At 43.4% G+C, this 20654-nt stretch overlaps 1 protein-coding gene across 4 annotated transcripts in view; it reads left to right on the forward strand.

Moving 5' to 3' along the window:
• The first annotated feature begins 8570 nt into the window (after nt 1–8570).
• khdrbs3 (KH domain containing, RNA binding, signal transduction associated 3) overlaps nt 8571–20654 on the forward strand; it is a 102158-nt gene continuing 90074 nt past the window's right edge. For 3 of the 4 annotated variants that reach the window (XR_007114225.1, XR_007114226.1, XM_047606035.1), the window contains exon 1: nt 8572–8998. Coding sequence is in view for 1 of the 4 variants with exons in the window: in XM_047606035.1 (XP_047461991.1) it covers nt 8908–8998 (91 nt within the window). In the remaining 3 variants the exon portion in view is untranslated. Of the gene's footprint in view, nt 8999–20654 lie in introns of all 4 variants that reach the window. The other variant, XR_007114227.1, reaches the window with a different exon arrangement.

Genomic DNA, 20654 nt, shown 5'->3' on the forward strand with positions numbered 1-20654 from the left:
AATCCTCTATATTCAGAACCTTAACTTAGACCTTTGACTCAACACCAGTTTCATGGACATGTGTGGGATATTTAAAAAAAAAAAAAAAAAAAAGAGACATCACAAGGTCATCACAAGCAAAAAAAAAAAAAATTCATTAACGGCAAGAAGAGAAAGACCAGATCCAACTTTTCCAAAATACATCTGAAAAAGGCTAGAACAGTTCTTTATTAAACTCAGTTCAACCTGTTCCAGAAGGACAGGAAGATAATGGGGAAGGCTCGTCTGACGCTGACAATGTGGAGGCCATGTAACATGTCGAGAAGGACGTGCCACTTCCATTGACACTGACTTCCCAGTGTTTATTAATGATGGGAAGAGTGAAACAGATGAATGAATTCTGAAGTGGATGGGGGTATACCATCTGCTCAGATTCAGCTAAAAGAAGCAATGCTGAATTCACAGTGCTTCATAATACAGATGGACAATTACCCAAAACACGCTGCAGAAGCAACCCAAGAGTGTTTTGAAGGTAATAAAGGTAGAATATTATGCATCAGCTGAGTCAGTCACCTGATCTCAACTAAAGACGAAGATAGAGAGACTGACAAACAAACAAACAACAACTGAAGCCAAGACGTGTCCAGGGTGTACCTTGCCTCTTGCCCAAAAAAACTGCACTATATTTTGATATTCATCGCATAACTTGACTATGTTTGAGTAAACCACTAAAATAACAAAAAAAAGTAAAACTGTGTGTGTCAAAATACATGGAGCTGTAATTCCAGATATAAAGCTTGTTAATCAGAAATAAATCTTCCCTTCTCGACGCCCCAATAATTTACATACAGTGATGTCAAAAGTTGATTTACAGGATTCCTAATTTACACTTCCTCAAGTGACAGTAAGCAACAGTCTCACTGTAGCTGTTAAGGTGGATATGAAAAGAAAGACAGTGTAGAGACAGTGTTACAACACAAACTTAAATCACATCTTAGTTTGAAACTCAGTTATGAAAGCGTGCACCAGAAAAACGGTGGGTGATAGTTAAAGAGTCTTGATAGATAGATAGATAGATAGATAGATAGATAGATAGATAGATAGATAGATAGATAGATAGATAGATAGATAGATAGATAGATAGATAGATAGATAGATAGATAGATAGATAATATAAAGAGGATGTGGAAAGTCGGTAAGATTAAAGCTGCAGTATTAAATATTTTCACATAGACAGTGGATCAAATGCTTATTGTTTCTGAGTTGCTCCTAATGCTCGCATCAAAAGAAAAAGACAAAAAAATGAATTCATCCTAATTGCCCAGCACAGTTTGACAACCATAAAATTAGTAACTGACCAGTGAAATAATTTAGCATTTGATTAATGTAGTTTCTAATTGATGCAAATGTTTCTCGGTTTATAGTGTAACTGGCCGACTTTTTGGCTCAGAAGTGCACAAATTTCTCAAAAACAACTAATGACACGACTGATGAAGCTACGGGGTAATTTCAATAACAATAAGGAAGAGGAAAATGTGTTAGTGCGCCCCAATGAGATTCTTTACAATAAAACTATCTCAAATCTCTCAATAGGAAGTTTAAGTTTTAATTTAAGTTGATTAATAATTCATCTCTGTCATAGATATAAAAATGTCATGTGGCCAGTTTTGCCTATTTAACTCAAACCTACTGAACTATATGAAAGATAAAACCTGCCCTGATGAATCTATATGGATCATCTGTAACTTGAGACACTCATATGAATCCCTCTTAGTGACTTTCCTTCCCCTGAAATGAATATGTAGCTTTACAAATGAAAGCTGTGATTGTGTTTTCATTTCAGAGCCACTGTGCCGTTGTAACCGACTCCACTGTCCAGACAGACTTGTCATGGGTGAGCTGCTTAGCAGTTGATGGATATTGACATACATAGAGATCGAACCTGCGACCTTCCTGTCACCTCTTTGTTGTAGGGTGAACTCTTGGACCACTATGCTACCCGGCCACTTAAGGAAACCCACCGGTTAATATTGCAATCCATATTCGGCCCCTTGTGAGATTTATTCATGACAGCACAAATTCTCTTTTCCATGTATTCCGATTTCGCCGGTAGATTTAGGGGAAGTGCAGCAAATCAAATAGATATGTTTGTTTGTCTCATAACAAGACTGTAGCGTAGGTCCTGTTTTTCCGAGGCTGGTGAGGAAATGCCGGTGCGGTATGAAGGAAGACGGAGGATTTGGCTAATAGCCGTCTTCTTCACCCCTACAGATCAGCTCTCTAGGCCCAGCAGGTATATCCTCTTGTGAGACCTTTCCACTTGCCGTTCTTTGATCCATCACCGCACCTGATGACTCACACAAAGATGAAGACAATCAGTTCAGCTTGCTCTCTTTCTGCTTTCTGTTTTCCTCCATGCTCCAAAACGATCTTCCAGACAGTGATCCGTAATTCACCTTTTACTTAGGCGTCTTTCTTGATCACAGAAAACTGAACTGCGACGAAGAAAAACTAGAAAAAGGCAAGATATTTGCAAACATCCAATTTTTTATTTAAAGAATTATTTGAAGAATTATCACCCAACTCTGCAGCGCCAGTCACCCACATGGAGCGTTTTAGTGACTTTCAGCTCACTGTTTTGTTTTCGCAGCAACCGACTTTAATGATTCCACCACTGCCGTTTCTAGTTCAGCTTTATGTTTCTTCTATAACAACATGCAGTCAAACAACATTAACATAACCGCGGTAAAGACAGCGGAGCATGTGGCAGCTTCTGTTTGTCTGGCAGACAGAAACGTGACCACAGGAAATACTAGCACTGCACACAGGACTGCTGACTCATTTACAGCAGAACCTGGATGATGTTTTCACCTACATAACTACTCCAAACAAGCAAAGGTAGGAATTAGTCATAACTGAAATATAATTTGGACTTAATTACATGATAATAATACTCTTTGTTGTGTTTCGGACTTGCACTGCCCCCTACTGGTCAAATGTGAAAGGCAACATCACGGAAAGAGTCTTATTTGAATGATATAATAAATGTACAGTATAATATAAAGATATATACAGTATAATTACATTCTGGGTATACTAGAGGGAAATATAGATAGATGGATATAGATTAGATTATAATCATTTAGCTAATTCAGCTAATTAGGGCAGCACAGAAATGCTTAAATAATGTATTCAGGCTACCTCCCAACAGGAGGCTTAACCCGTGCAAAGCGACATTTAGAGAATATTGGAGAACACTGAGAGCAGCCGCGGGCTGTGTGGTGCTCGCCGATGCTATCATACTATCATTGTTCTTGTGCTTAATCGCTGTGGCTAATGACAGGAAATGAAATCACCCACTGAAGACCAACACGCTTCCCACAGAATAATTACCGCTGTTGACCTTGTGCCACTCTCTGCTGTGTAAGTGCAAGAGGAGAGCTCTCATCACCACCTCACTGCGCACTGAGACACGGCATATCACGGCCTATACTTCAGGAGTATTTCTCCATGGAGTTTTTTTTTTTTTTTTACTTGTCATGGACGGTCAATCTCAGAAAATCTACAAATAAACCCCAAAACAGTCATTTGTGATGACAACACAAGTTCTAATGGAACTGTGTATTCAGAATTCAGAATTGCTTCAGTTATTCATTGCCACTATTTTATCACTTGACATCATTAAAGCATTTACAAAGAAGGTTTGTTCTTCCAACTGTGATCTCAGCCTCTTGCTGTTTTCTGTGCAGCTGCTCCTCTTGTAGAGCACTATTCCACACATGTGCACAGCATCTGGACGTCTCATCCATGGAAACTCACAAAGCCTTGCCAACAGTATACACTCCATGCTGTATGTGTTTGCTGGCAACAGTGTAGTCCAGGATCGTTTGTGAAAACAGTCAGAATTAACCAGAACTGCATGTATAGATACATACAGTTTACATACATTGATCAGCTATAACATTATGACCACCTTCCTAATATTGTGTAGGTCTCTCTTGTGCCTCCAAAACAGTTTTGACTCATCAGAGAATGGACATGGGTCTTCTGTCCTGTGGTGTCTGGTAACAGGATGTTGTTAGTGGGGGCCTTTGGGTCTTATGGGCTAAGGGGAGGGGCATCTGTGGAGCAGCCTACACATATTTGATCAGTTTGGGATCTAGTGAATTTACAAGGTCAACACCTTTTACAGTTCTTCATGTTTTGTTTTTTTTTGTTTGTTTATTTTTTTTTAGTTGTTCCTAAACAGCTTTTGTGTGTGTGTCTGCGTCAGGATGCATCCTGCGGAGGATGGCTGCTGCCATCAAGGAGTGTCATTTCTATGGGGTGGGGCTGTCTGGTCTGGTCGAGGTGTTACATGTCAAGCAACATCCACATGGATGCCAGGTCCAGAAGCTTCCCAGCAGAACACTGAACTGTCACAAGATGGTCAATGTTATTCACCTCACCTGTCAGCGGTCATAATGTTAATCAGCAGCCTGTTAGCACGATCTTGCCTCACATACAAGATATAAAGTGTCAAACTATTCCTCATGTGTACCTGTTAAGGAAAATCTTGACACTGCAGAAGATTTGGCTGCAGCTCCAAGCTCAGGTTTGTTGTCTGTGGGGGGTGGTGCTGATGGTCTATGTATGTGTGTGTGTGTGTCGTGACCTTGGGAGCACTGCTGGGTGCCATTGATTTGTTTACCTGGGCGCTGCTGACAGTTTCTCATTAGGTTTCTTTTGCACAACACTTCCAGGAGAGGAGACCGGAGTCTGCACTTCACAGCCGACGATGCGTGATCAATGTACCTGATAGATTGGTGCTGGCAACATAATTCAGCTGAATGGCTCTTTAATGGATGCGGGCGCTCCATTTAGTAGCCACAATAAGGTGCCTTTTGTGACTGAAGCCGCATTGTGGCGGCTGTACGAGGGAATAAACTATATCTTGAAAGAAGGGCTTTGTTAAAATTATTTTGGAATACAAGGGTGTGCCTAGAGGAGAAATGTGCTTCTTTATTCCGTTATAGTGGGTGCATTGAAAGTATTTGCAAGGTGTAAGAGAAATGCACTTTAGCGTTGTTAAGGCCTTTTGGCTCTATTCTTTCAGAGAGCGCGAAGCTCGAGGAGAACATGGAGCATAAATAAAGAAAAAAAGGGGGGCACATAAAAACAGCTCCCTCTGTATAATTCTGTTGTCGTTTTGCTGCTGCTGCCCATTAAAATTATTTTCTGCAAATACCTGTTGGATTGCTGTAATGATGCTTTTACCCACAGAGCTGTGCGACATAAACTGGAGGCTGCTGATAAATAAAGCAAACTGCCCCATTTACAGCAAACCCTCTTGGCAATTAGCCAGCCTCTGAGCGCTGACTCCTAACTCATCCAGGTTCTCTGTAACCAAGCACACCCTTTCCTAAAAGGGCTGCAAGCGCAGATGACAGTCTTCCATCCCCACCGTGCGTGCCTCTCGCGTCCGCTTAAACAGTTTGACGTGGTCACAAGGAGGCAGTGTTGTCACTCTTCTGGCAAGTCGTCTGCTCCTGGTGAAGTAATCCGCCCCGTTGAGGTGTTAAAGGTGCTCATCGTTTGCAGGCTGTAATCGCGTCCTGTTTTTCCGAAGGGCGAAAACAACGCTGAAGCACGGCGCGGCCCATCCAGGACTCGTGCTCCGTCTGTGACACGAGGCGACACAGCAATCAGCCCCGCGGACGCATCCAGATCTAATGGCCCCTCAGGTGACAAACCCACAAACCCACCCAGCCTCATGACACAAATGGGATTTTAGGAAGATTGAAAACTGACACGACGCATGCTTCTGTTTAAATCAGTTAGCGTGTACGTCAAGTCACTGGGAAGAAGACCAGTGCTCTGATGATCCCTGCTTCTCGCTAAAGAAGAGAGCAGACAAAATAGTATGGCTCGCAGCAAATGTGGCACCCCGGGGCGCTGCGAGGTGCCGTCAGCATCATATTTAGTGGGTTGGGGCAGGCCGTGGGGCGAGGGAGGTTGCCAGCCATTCTCCAATGGCCAAAATAACACTTTGTCAATATAATAGCCCGCTGTTCTTCATTCTTTACACCCATCTGACAGAACATTTCTCACAGCTTTGTTTACACCATCGCTGCCGGCCCTCGTGGCCCGGCTGTGACTTACAGAAAAAATGATGCCCCATAAAGCATGATTATTTTCATTGCGACTCATGTGTTGCAATCACTTTGCGGGCTCCCTCTCCGAGAGGCGAAGTGCGCAGAAGAGGCCGCAACTTTGATTCAAACATCAGCGACAACGCCGTGTTTATGAAGACAGGCGGCAACAGATGGCAAGCATATCTATAAATAAGTCGCTCTTCTGAATAGGAGATTAGTGCATTTGAGCTGGTTTTTAATGGTCTCCGGGAGAGATTAAAAAGTAAGCTGATTCATAATGCGTTTCTCTTTGCGGTGAATCACCCATAAACAAGAGTCTGGGAAGATCCAGAGGGGGAAAGAACGCTCGAGACGGAGAGTTGCATGACACATGCCTTCTCTTCGTGTTCCATGATATGCCACTTTTATTAGACCACTAGATCACTGTGCACCCTTCCCTTCAGAAATACTCTAATATCATTTGGGGAAAGAAACAATCATCTGTAACGCCTGGAGCAGTTATTTTTTTCAGCAACTAAAGCTAAATAACCAAGAGCACATTCCACAGGTCACGGAAGGCGTTTACGTTGATAAATATACATAAACCCATCTTGGTTTTAGCCTCTGGGTCACATTTTCTCCAAGTTATTGAAATAGAATGGAGAAGAAAAAAAAAATCTCAATTATATAACCAGTGCCGATCAGCCTACAGATAGCCGCCCACCTGAGGCTACCTCTGCATCCTCCACAAATATTGACGGACTTCTTATCTTCTTTTTTCTCTCTCCACATTTTCGGACAAGTGCGAGTGCTCGTGTATACAAATCCAGTTTCTCTCTCGTATGTTTAACACCACCAACTAATCACAACGACTTTTTTTCCCTTTCGAACTGAAAAGGAATTGCACAGCTCTGGCCGTCTGATACCGTGCGGCTCGTATCGTTAGACATCTACTGCCATTGTCCGTTACCTGTTAAGGAAATATGGATTGGCCACATGAAGCTCCAATAAGCTATAGCTGTGTTTTCTCAGCAACAGGGGTTTCTTTCTTAATGAATTCATAAACACGTCTGGGAGAAAACGCGCGCTTGACCTATGAGAAGGTGAATGGATTTTCTGAGATCTATTGACAGGTTGTCCTAACAAGTAAAGGCAACATAAGGAGTCATGCGGTCCGAATCAATTGCTTAAATGAGTAAAGAGGACAATTATGTCGCCTGCTGAGAATACACTGACCTGTGTGACAGGTGTGCCTCTGATGTTGATACCCTGTAAGCAGTTATTTGGATGCTGACACCAAAAAACTGTTGGCTTGTATATGTATGTGCTGGGTGGATCTGACAGCAGTTACCAAACGTTATTTGCGTGTTTCTGTCTCGGATGTGACGCCACGTGAGAAAATCTTGAACTCCTATAAGGAATGTGCCCTAAAAATGTGTATGTATAGCTACTCTAGTGACTCATCGTGTGTCTATTACTCATCAGGGAGTTTATAGATATTAATTAAATATTTCGTGCGGCAACGTTTCCGTACCTTATTGTATTTGCATTGAATTGAATTGTATTGAATTTGCAAGCGTGTATTTGGTTGAAACACTTGAGTCTGTTTGATAGTGACCCATAGATAAACTAATATATTTGCTTCTTTTTCTTCATATTCGTTGTCTCACCTGCGGGGATTGACGATGGAGCGGTTTGTTTGAAGCTGAAAAACAACAGCTTGTTACTATCGACTACCTCGGATTACCAGCGAGTAGTCTCCTGATATGAATCATCATTACCTGTTCTTTTGTTTTTCAGAGGTGGCCTCCACTAAAAAGCACTTCTATATCTGTACTGTATTTATATGTTTGTCTCTGCTTATTTATTTGTTGTTGTTTTTATTTTTACTGTGATGATGTGGAGTACTGCTGCTGCGCCACTACAATTTCCTTTTTAAGGATTTTTATATTACGCTGAATCTTGAATCAAATCGTTTACTTTGAGTCGTGTCGTGGTGCAGCTGTTACATGTTTCCTCGGGTAGTATTTAACTAGTAACGAAGTACTAGCGGGTTAAATCTGGTTAACGTCAATCACGTCCTCGTCCATGGTCACTGACCAGTTGTTCTTTAGATCTGTTCTCATGAGCATGCGTGGAAGTTTTGCAGATTAATGCCAGAGCAGAGACGATCCATCATTTTATCGGCATGCATTCGCAAAGTCTGTAGATTTTTTTTCTCGAAAAGAAAAGGGGCCAACAGTGACGCGAGCTGTGGAGATGTTGTGTATTATTAACGCCGCGCTGAAGCCAACGGGCTCTGGTAGTTAGGGTCGCTTCCCTCCGTGTGTGTGTGTGTGTGTGTGTGTGTGTGTGACTCTCCGCCCCTCTGCGCGGTGACTTTATGATAATAACATGGTAATGGCGAGGCTCAGCACCACGGACAGCTCCACAGCGTAGCCCCGCCCCTTCCAACCAATAGCCGCGTCCGCCTCCACTGAGCTGTGGATACAACAGAGGGAGCTCCAAAGAGCCTGTCCACCCAGAGAGGAGAGGAGCACTCCGGCTGAGATTGCTACTAACGGGGCTGCGGGCTGAACCTCACTTCCATGGGATAAAACCTGACTCTCGCCTTCAAAACCGTTAATTGTGCGTGTGTGTGCGCGCGTGCATCTCGGACTGAGATGCAGTTGTAGCGCGGCTGACATTATCGCCTCTTGCTTCACAGACACATATATTCAAACTTGGAGCCGTCTGGACGCTGAACAAGTTTTCTTTTTGTATTTACTTGAAATCCACTCGAGCCGTTTACTCGGAGCCCAAAACCCACGACAAGATGGGGAGCGAAAAGTACTTGCCGGAGCTTATGGCAGAGAAGGACACGCTGGATCCGTCTTTTCAGCACTCCCTGCGGCTACTGGATCAAGGTAAATGTCCGTGTTTAAATGCTGGAGTAAACACTTCAGGTGTGTGAAAGCTGTTGGAAGTGTGGCTCACAGCGTTCAGGTTTAACGCTCGGCGCTGGGCTGCAGGCTACGTGACACCACCAAGCCGCCTACTTTGAGTTATTTATATATATATATATACTGTATGTATATATATATGTGTGTATATATATATATATATATGAGGTTTGTGGGTCTACTCACAATTTCCTGTTTGTTAACAGTAAACTAGCGAAGTCCTTTCAGCATTATGGCTGTTGAGCTAAGTTGCTATGCAAAAGAGGTGCCTCAGCCTCCCTGTTACAGTGTAGAGATCAGTGAAACAGGACAGGTTAGGATGCACCTCCAGCCCAGAGGTTAACAACTTTTCATTTCAGATACACATGGATGCTGGCAGTCTGACTAGTGGGACTTCTACATTGGGTTCTCTTCTGTTTCTGACCTGGCTGTTTGTGAATAGAAGCAGCAGGGGAACATTCCAGCGTTGCAGGCTGCACTCACCTCTATCCCGTTCAGACACGTGTAAGCTGCGGTGCAAGTGTAGGAATAATCACTCTCTTATTGAAACGTACATGTGTTTCCCGCTTTGAAGAAGTGGATGTGACTGAAATGGAATTTTGAGCGGATGGAGAGGGAGAGGCAGAGGCAGCAGCACTCGCAGCCGCTTTAATTAATCCGTCGCGCAGCCTTCCGCTTTGAAGCTGTTGGAATTTTGTGAACAGTTCTTGAGACGTGGCCTCGTGCAGCTCATTGTGTGGGAAGTGCACTGTTTCAGCATCCAAGTGCATCCTTCAAGCACCACTCACGGGCTTTGTGAACAGTCTAGGAGGCTGTTGTTGGCTTTAAAGGTAACAGACTAAGAGGGCTGGTCTGTAAAGAGGTTTGTCTGTTTTTATTCTGACAGCTTTGTCTCTTCTCAAACTTAGGGAGCTCAAGTGGCTCCCTCAGAGTGAGGCATTATTTAATTATGTTTCACACAAAATGATTGTGTCCCCTTCTTAGTGTTTTCTCAGTTCTGTTATATGCTGGTGTGTAAAATGGCAGTTTCTGAAGCCAAATGATTTGTTTCGCCTGGCTACAGTCTAAAACACAAAGCATAAAATTTACAATGGTACATATATATAAAAAAAGAAAGTGACAAATTCTAATATTTGGATATTTTGGATTATTGATAAAGCATCAATTTCAGCTCTGCTTTATCAGGTTATTACAAATATAAATAAATCTAAATCTTGTGCATTTTAGCCACTTCAGTGCTTTTTGGAATCGTGTGAAAGAGTTTGGCACTCTGGATGTGACCTTAGATAGCCAGGTGACTAAAAAAAATCATAGGTTTATACTTCTGTAACTGCAGATAGAGGACTTTAATATAGTGGTGAGTTAAATGATGTGCTTCTAGACTGTCCTCTGTTCACTTACCGAATACCAGAGTAATGGATGTAATGACCCCGGCAATATCGCCTGCTGATTGGAGTTTGAAAGGACAGGCTCCGGCTAATGCATCCTTCTTTTTACTGAGCTGATTCACGTACAGTGAGGTAAATTCACTCCAGCGCGCGAGGCGGATAAGGCAGTATTTTTACTCAGCAGTTTTACATTTTCGGCCACTTTTGTTGCTTCAAATCTGGGTTATAGTTTCTTTTTCTTTTCTTTTGAGGACACACATTCCCCTCACTGAAAGAGAGAGGAAGCAGAGCGCTGAATGCTTAATGCCAGTCAAAAGACACCTACCAGCCAGTACCTTGACAGAGTCTCTCTCAAAGTCCTTGATCCACATGGCAGGTTCTGTGTAGAGTTATAGAAAATATTGTCTCCAAAAAGGAATGAAACTGATGGATAAGACAGGAAAGAGCCATGGAGTAAACGCTTCCACTACGTTGTGCGTTCACACTGTTTTCTGTTTTCCAACTTACTCAAGTTCCCAGCACGACACTTCCAATAAAAGTTAGTTTGTGATATTTCCAGTGAGGGCAAAGACTGCAGTTGGACACCATCGCTGTGCAGAATTAATCGTTGACATTTTATGGAGTAAGCATAACTCTGCGGTGCACAAAATTTGGCTGAAACAGTCTGCCTCAACTCCAAAACTGTAAATACTGTTATCTCCCCCTTACACAACAGATGGAACACGATGCAGCTTAATAGAGCACTTCTTCTGCCATCTTGCTGATGAGTTCTGGACTTGATTATGCAATTGGCAGGGGGATGAAGGGAACCAGAGTAACTGGAGTTACGGCGTGCGAACGGCGAATGTATGAGATTACTCCAGGTCTGCGGAGACTTCCATTCAGGAAAAATTAGGAGGGGTATTGTGTGGGAAGCTGGGGGACAGGGCGAGCTGCTTTGATAAGTTTGGGCCATTCACGGAGCTCTTCTCCCTCAAGGGCCGTATCTCTGCCCCTGTGACAAGCCTCATACAGTCAGCAGCAGGCACCATGAGCCTGAGGAATATCTTAAGCCAAAATAAGAGGCAAGCAGGACCAGCGGGCTACATGGAATGAAAAATCCTCAGCTGCATGCTAATGAGGAGCGTCCAGTTAAAAAAATAAAAATAAGACCCCCCTCTTGTGGCTTGAAGTGCATTTGTTATTTATAATAAATCACTTTTGCCTCCTTAGAAGACAAGTAGCACCTTTTTCTTGTGTATATTTAACGTTGTTTTGAGTATGTAAGTTCACTCGCAACCTTGGGAGCAACAGTTTGACGGAAAAGCAAACTTTCAAATTCAAGATGATTGGATGAAGTGGAACTTTCTTTGTTAGAGAATGAGATAATAAATATTCAGTCAGGCCCACTGCTCACCTTGCTCCCCGCTGTAAACAAGGCCTTTGTTGTTCCCTTCGTCAATGAAAAATGAAGAAAGCCAGTAAGCCATGCTAACAAGTCCTAACACCGGAGCATCTGAGGAGTAACCTGTGGAAAGAGTGAGGCCGTTTGCTGATTCTGTAAAATACCATAAGCTGTGTCTGCACAGCAGGCGTAGCATGCAGCGTCTGTGTCTACACAAGAGGCATTCAGGTGCAGTACTCAGAAGTGGGTCACCTGTGTTTTGGAAGTGCTCAGGGTCCAACATTTAATGTAGAAATGCCCATACACACAGGAACGTAGACGTGAAGTGTAAGAATACACTTGCGGCTACATTTAATCTGCAAAATTTGACCTGTCACAGCAGCACTTATGCTAATATTATAGTAAAGTGAACAATATAGTATAGGTTACATGGATTGTGTTTCAATTTATTGTAGTTATAGCTGAGGATGTATGTAAAATTTCCACAAAAAGTATTTTTTTGGGATTGATATATTTAGTTAAAGATTTCTTCATTTGTTTGGCTTCAAATATATTTCATTTAAAATGTCCTTTAAAGTGAAGAAAAACAGTTTGTTTGAGTTGAAAATGAGCAATAAACACTTTTTTTTTTCCTTCTGGTGGCGTCATCTTTGGTAATCTAAACCTCGAACTTGGAAAATGGAACTTGCGACCCCATGCTGACAGGCGCCGCGGTCGTACGCTGACGTCTCAAAATAAACTGCGAACGAAAATGCAACCCTGAGGAGTGGGAGTACAGAGGCAATGATACGATGACTCAAAGAAGTGTCTCAACTATCACAGCTGTACTAAAATATCTGGGGCAGATTTGTAAGCTAATTGCAAGTTACATGAAAGGAAAAAGCCATAAAGGCCTTAATGACATAACACATTAAAGGCAGGTTTTTCGCATGCAGTTGGCAGCGTGATTGATATTCTCGGCCACATTCCCTTTTAATATCGCATACATATCTTCGTCTTGGACTCGGCGTGAAGGCATTACTCTTTTCATCCATGCTTACCTCCGACAGTCTTGCACTTCCATCCATTGTTCTCACATTGTTCCCCCCTCTAATTATTTTTTTCCGTCAACTAATCACTGTCGTTTCTGCTTGAGACCTAAAAGTTAAGTTTGTGCGACGGATAAGCAGCGGACTCAATTACAGATTTGCTCATGATTTGTTTGATAATGCACTTTTAATGTATTTTCACTGTGACTCTTTACCCACTGATGTAAAAACATTTTTCGTGTCGCCGTCAGGATTGTGGATCATTAAAGTGGGGTTTGCTTTGATAGAGAGCGGGGCGATCCTTGTTTCCCGTGTCCAGTCATATGTCTGCGTTCACCAGATGTATTCTGTTTGTTCAGGATGTCGATGCAGAGCAGCGTGCAGCTCTGTCTGAATGTTTCAGGACCTCTGCCCCAGTTTGGACGTTGTACCCTCACTTCTGTACATAAGCTCCGCAACTAGTGCTTTTTAATTGGATATTGCACAGCATGAGTCCAGTACAATATTTGCATTACATTAACAGGCTCTGCTGGCTTAGCCGCAAACAATAACAACAGCGAAAAAAAGCAAATAATATACATTATTTACACAAATGCAGACATGATGCCCCATCGTTAATTCCGGCATCATCATGTTCACATCATCAACAGAAAAGGAGGGTATTTTTAGAAGCGCTCGAGTTTTGCCCCTGGTGAGAGCGGTTCCTGGGTTAGAATGCCCAGAAGTGAACGAAAATAAGCTTTGGCATGGGATCAAAGGCAGAGATATCGTTTTGTTGGGGAAACAGGGCCTGATGGCGATAATGATCTGTGGAACTGCGGCTGAGCCACACAGTGAGGTGGAGGTGGAGGCAGAGGTGGAGCCGCAGCCACAGCCACAGCCACAGCCACAGCTCTGAATCTGGCTGAGGCTGAGACCTGACTGGTGATATGACCCACAAATGTAGTGAACTTGCAAGTGAACTGCGAAAGGGTAGACCGGGGAGCTCCAGAAACTGACTTGGCATTCAGATAAGCAGCAGAAATCGGCCGAGCGGCGCTTGTAGCTGAGGTTTGTTTGGAGAGCTCTGTCTCCTGCTCCCACTGGAATCCAGGGGTGACATGTAGGCCAGGACTAACTCAGGCAGGCCCCAGCTATGACCCCCAACAGACAAGTCAGGCGGCTTCTTTGATTTTACTACTAATGTGGAGCGCGTGTTCTCACTCATTATGGCAGCAATAATGAGCTAATGGTTGCGTGATTACACTCTGTTCTCTCTCTCTCTCTCTCTCAGCCACACCACCAGGAAAGGCTTTAATACAGTTAAAATGTCAAAGCTGAAGTGTTGAGCCATCTGTGTGCTTCCTCATGTAAACAAACATACCCACACTAGTTATCAATAAAAACGAATCAAATGCGCAATAACAGCGCTGGATGAAAGCCATATGTGCTAGGGCTCTGGCTTCAACAGGATTAGCATAATTGAACAACGACTGGAAAATAGCCAAGGAACAGGAATACAATAAACACGTAGCCTGAAATGTACTGTGAGCATAAATAAAGCAGCTGTAATCAATAATTTTCTAAGAACATGGCTCTCGAATGCTATGGAAACAGAATATTATCGCTATTATGAATCGTTTAGCTCGATAGGTTGTTTTAGTGTCTCATCTGTCCTGGTTTTAAAACTTAATGAATTTGTTTCACTCTCATTGCGAAGGCCCTGTTTTTCAAACCGTTTCCCATAGTTTCATATTTTTCAGCCCAATGGCTTTGAAAAACCCACTGTACAGATGTTTTATTTGGGAAAAAGTAGTTCCACAAAGTTGAATATAGGAAAGCAACATGTCCATGAACGTTTAGACACAGTAGACTTGTTGGCTTTTCTAGAAGATGTCTCGCCACCCATCCAAGTAGATTCCTCATGAGCTGGTAGGTTTTTATTCGGAACATGTGTCGCCCACCTGACCAGACAGAGTTAGACCAGACCTGACCAGGCAGAGTTAGAGGGATTTGTAAATCAACCAAAGGGTACATTTTTGGGGGGTTCATTTTACTGATGTTGCTTTGAGTTTGCCATTTTTAATAAGTAGCCAGAACGGTAACAGTAGCTGATAACGTCAAACCCAAGTCTTCTCAGTGAAAGACATACATGTGTCTGAAGAAGATAGAAAACAAGTGTTCAAAAGTTAGCATTTAAAGCCAGACCAGATATTTCTTTCTTTCTTTTTACCTTCTCTGAAATGTTAAAGTGGGCAAGAGAGCTCTTTCTTGTGCTACTCCTGCCAGCAACTTCACGGTCAGCACTGCACAATACACCTAACATGAGAAAGCTGCACTAGTTGCAATGCTAAACCCTGACCTTGCTCTAAGTAAAACCTTTACATAATAACAATCATTTTGCTCATACTGCTGCTGTAGGCCGAGGAACCCATGTGACAGCCTCCATGGCAGCCGTGAGAGCCAACGGTGGGATAGTTGACAGTGACCAAAGAAAACCTCCAAAACTAGCTGACATCAGGCAGTAAAAAGTTTGAAAACATCGACAGAAGGCCAGCAATCACCGGCCAGGAAGCTAGAATTGTCAATGCAATAGTTCACTGACAGAGTGGTGTTCACTGCGGCTGTCACATACTGAGACACTGTTGCAGAATGCAGTTTTTCAGGCCTTGGTTGGGGGTGCTCCTAATGACTCAGGGCTCCATGCAGAGATTTACAGGAAGAGTTTTGTTTGTTTTCTCGAAATATCAAACCTCAACTTTTTTTCCAAATATCATGTTGGAATTGTTACTAAAAGTCAGAAGCATTTTGGCAGAAGCATTTAACAACACTGTGAGCATCATGCTCTGGTGTAAAGGAATTTCCAGGCTTGTTTTCTGTTAAGCTCATGCCAGAAGACAGCTCTTAATAATTATCCTCTCCAGCTGTTGGCTAGGTGGTCTTTCCTTTGCATCTCCATCATTTTCCGGGCCGTCCCGTCACCATATTGTAAAGCATACAGCCTCCACCTGGCGCCGAGCTCGCCCCGGGCTCAGCTTGTTTGATTTAACGTGGAGGCTGTCACATTTCCATGTTGAACACGCCGCTCCGGCATAAATTCTGTGTCCATTTTTCAAGTGGCGGCAAGAAACGTGCGCGTTTCCTCCTCCACTCTTATGCATACATCGCTGAGGGCCGGCCTCGAGCTGCCTGCTTGGACGGCTATCCCGGACCAGACTCAATTAAGGCGGTGAGCCGGGGCACCTTTAATAATGCAGACTGCACTTGTTTAGGCAGGAGTGTGCTGAAAGCTGATATTCCACCTCTCTGGTACGGAGATCATTTAGAGGAGGCGTGATGCGAGGTCTTTGGAGGCACTGGGTGGTAGAGGTCTTGTAACCATACAAGAGCAATGATATTAAATGAAAGACAAATTATCTTTATGCATTCTATACAAATCAGCCAGGACAGATAATCACAGGAGCTCATGTTATCACCTCAACAGTATAGGCACAATTTTGGCTCCCCTAAATAGCTTACGGGATCCATTAATCATCATTTTATTGGATGATAATTTGCTCCGCAGTGTTTCCCAAGACAGGATATAGACTGGCCAGGATTACGCTGGATTAGTTTGAAAAGCAGTGGAAACTCCCAGACTGTATCAATCTGTTTGCTGTGCCTGAGGCGGAGAAGACAAAAGGGAGACGGGGATATAAAAGAAAGAGAGGCTGGGAGTGGGTTGGCGGGGTCTCGACAGAACGCGACGAGTCTCTTTCCCCAGGGAAAGGTTATTTGTAAGGGGATTGTACCAAAGTCACTTACAAAAGGGAAAATGCAATTTGTGGATGGTGGTGGCCAAAAAAAAAAAACAGAAAAAGAAAAAAATGGATGAGTGGAATGGAGTTGAAATTGAAAAAAGTAGATGTGTTGGTGATAAAAAAAAGATCTCTGCTGGTGCTGTGTTTCATGACAAACTCATTTTCTATAGCTAAAACACAAGAAGCTAGAACGAGTGGCTCATCACAGCCGTGACTAAATGTTTTGTTGTTATTGATGTGATGAAAAATGTATATTTCTTCCCCACTTTTTAAACGGAACATGTAATTTCATTCAGCCGTGTCTTTTTATGATGAAAGTGTCTTGTGTTTGTGCGAGATCCAGCAGATAATCCGATGCGTTTAAAGCCCAGTTTCTTTTTCCCCACTCTAAAACTGCACTGTTAAAGTTTCTATTTGACTTTGGAGCTCCTTCTCTTTACTCTGGGTCCTTTCTGTGCCCCTGCCTTGCCTTGATCTCCCCGCGACAGCCAGCGCTTCCCTTTTCCTACTTCTTTATTTATGTCGTTTTGTGTGCCTGGCACCTCTATAGAGAGGATTGCACTGGATTAGCTTCTCCGCCTTCCCAACTGATCCGATCCATTTTGTGTAATCCAACTCAATTTAATTATGTTTATCGTTCCACCTCGCCGGTGCCGAGGAGCAGCAGCAGCACACCTCTACAGAGATAAGCCCGGGGACCTTGTGCCTCTTCGTTGGCAGAGCATCTGCCTGAGCCTGTTGCTTTATAAACAGATGGTGTAAGTCACCTACACTATCGGTAAATAGTGTTAGGTGCAATATTATGTTTTGGAGCACCTCTCTAACATCAGTGTGAGGTGTAAAAAATATCCGAGGTTGGAGATCATAACCTGTTTTTTTGTTGTGGTTGCTGTTGTACAGTTTAGCACGCTCTCCGCTCTCCGCCCCCCTCTGATATTGTGAGAATGAATGTGCCCACTATGCATATGGTCCCCTTTGCCCGTTCTGTGAGTCTAATCCTTAGTGTGGAATATCAAAGGCTCACAATAAAAGCCTAAAAATAGACTTGACCATGCTGAAAATCTTACTTTTCCCCTGAAAGGAGCAATTGTGCGGCGTGTTGAGCTGCAGCGACTCTGGGTACTCGTGCCCTTCGGCTACTATTTCTATACGGGCTTCCCATCCGGACTGAGACACTGAGTGTATTTGACTCTAATTAACAGCAAATGTTTCAGCCCAACAGGTCGCGGGGATGAAAGAAAAGACTCTACGTCGTCTGCAGCACCTCGGCACAGACGCGGGTTTAATACGCCGGGACCAATCTGTTATTTGACACTTGCTGTGTTGTCAGGAAAACACTTTGCTGTGTAATATCTTTTTTTTATTTTTTACTTAAAATTGAACTGAAATATTGCTCGAGCGCAGGCCATGAGGAAAACAGAAAACTCTGCAAGCCATACAAAGTCCAAAGCAATAAAAACAATAAAACGGGGCCAGATCACATCCTTCCGTCGCCCCGCATTTTGCGTTCGGCGTCGGTTTGATGTGATACAAAGAGGCAACATGTGTCCAAACGTCATCCTCCCCCCCATAAGTGGCTGTTAGCGGCATTCATCTCCGAAGCCGCGTTCGGTATCAAATGTCCTCCTCACCTTTTGAAAACAGATAAAGAAGGATAGGCTTTGTCGGCGGGCGGGCATGAATCTTTGATGAGCGAGGGCGGTGGGATATCAGTAAATGAAAGTTAAGTGCATTTTCTGGGTTTTTGGAGAAGGAAAAGTTAGCCTGGAATGAGAGAGGGGGAGGTTGGGTAGTGGGGGGGTAGGAGAGACGGAGGCTCATTTACCACCAGTGCCAAGAGACCTTTTCCTCATGTCCTGCTGGGCTGCTTGCTTCCCTGTGTCTCCCGTCTCTATTTTAGGAGCCTGATATTAAAGCCTAATTGTGTTCAGAGTTTTTAGGGACATCTCCCTTTTGTTTCCTGTGCTCCCCACTCTCTTTTTTTATTCTCTCACATGGCATGCCTGGAAAAATAAAAATAGAAAGCCCGGATTGCGGTTTGCGTTCCGAAAAGGCTTCTGTTGAACTGAATTATCTCACCTCCTTAGGTTGATTGGTACGGTGCGTGGACCAGCATGCAGCATGCACGCTGTTGTCTGTCAGCGCGTTAACATGTCACTACTGCTCCAGCTGGCTGCAAAGCATTCATTAAATGTTACAACGAAACCGTAAACAAAGGGTCAGCTCAGGCTATACGACCCTCATAACAAGCCCAGTTATCCACTCTCTCCTTGGTAATGAAATTGTCCTAGTTGCTGCTGTTTCTCTGACACCCCGGCTGACGGCTGGTGCCATTTGGCAGCACTTCTTGTTAAAGTTTGACCTAGGATTTGCCCAATAAGAGGCTTGTTAAAGTTTGACCTGGAAGCGGATCCCTGTCTATCCGCTTGTTAACTTTCTGTCTCCCTCGGTGGCCATCGTTAGTCCACCGGAGATGTTTGTAGCTTCTGTGGAGGTGTTTTCATCTGCAGCCCCAACAAAACAAAAGGCCTTGAAGTACACTGCGTGGGGTGCACGCCTCTCACAAGATTTTTAATTATACAAACCCTATTAAGAGGCACAGCTGAGGTCTTAACCATATAATTATCTTTCGCATTTGTATGGAGATTTATACAATTTTAATTTAAGAACTTAGCAATACTTGAGGAAATATGATTCTTTAAAAATAAGTATCCTATAATTGTTCCTGGACAATCAGTCAGCACTCAAGACTCAATAAAGAAGATTCTTCAGCCAAATCCACCCGGAGATGCTGCATTCTTGGCAAATTCTTGAATATTAAACTATTGTATTGTACATTGGTGACATGTTTTGGTGTATATTGGTATTGTGGTGAACCATTCAGTTTGGGACAAATACAAGTCATCAAACTGTGACTGCTGTTACGCTGCCTTAACAAGCCTCAGTTACAGTCAAAATAAATTGACGTAGTGATGATTTAACTCACCTGACTGATCAACTGTTTTAGCTTCAGCGTATGATCTTTGCTGCTACTAGCTAACATAAAAGAATAACAATTGCCACTTTCTCAGATGGTTCGATTTTCTTGTAGATAGCTAATCTTTTTTTTGCATCTACTTGTCATACTCTAGTGAGTTGAAGGAAAGGCCAAATTACCAAAGGTGGCTTCAAATCTGCTGAATAGTTTTACGTGGATAGTGTGGTTCATTGTTCAAAACCTCTGTGCATCAAAACCCCGGTGCCACAGAGGAATAACTGAAATCCACCTTTGTTTGCGCACACAATGTTACCATTGGAATGGGCCTATTTGTGTAATTTATTGTCAATAAGAAAAAGAAAGAATATCTCTATAGCTGCAATAACTGTTTTTCCGTGTGTGGCGCCTGTGCCAGTAAAACCTCCAGTCAGCACAGCTGCAGCTATTTAGCAGGCAGCTCATTCATTAGTGACGGGATCACAAGTATCACAGCTCAATTCTTTTCTGTCATATGTAATGCATCTCTGGCAAAGATGACTGTAATTACCGCGAGCATGCAGTCCACACAGCCGTCGCCTCCCGAGCTGGCGTGTCGATGGGAGGCTGCGAGAGGTGAATGGATAGAAATCAAGTTTATAGATCTGTGGTTCGGGCTCGCCCACCCCCCCTCACCCCACCTCCACCAGAGGGCCGGGCTTTTAATTGCTGTCTGACCAGGGCCTGTGTGAAGATGCGGCTCGTTGATATGAGAAGTAGGGGGAAGGAATGGTTTTCTTTCTCTGTGGTTGTTGTATTGACAGCTCCTCATCCTGGAGCAGCTGATAAGAACACAGGATCCAGGGGAGACGCGCAGAGGAGTGGATTGCATTTCAGGACTAGTGAGCCGCGCAAGTCATCGACAGTCGTGTCTGACGTCTGGAGGGCACAAAAGCAGCTCGAATCTCTCCCAGGATAACTGTATTATTGTTGAAGAAGTCCACAGCTGTGGGAGGAATGCCAGAGCAGGTGGCACGCATGAGCAAAGAGCGTGTAACCTTGTAGCATAAATGAAACACCTGCACGCA

This window comes from Mugil cephalus, chromosome 14 (genome assembly GCF_022458985.1).
Source record: "Mugil cephalus isolate CIBA_MC_2020 chromosome 14, CIBA_Mcephalus_1.1, whole genome shotgun sequence".
NCBI lineage: Eukaryota > Metazoa > Chordata > Actinopteri > Mugiliformes > Mugilidae > Mugil > Mugil cephalus.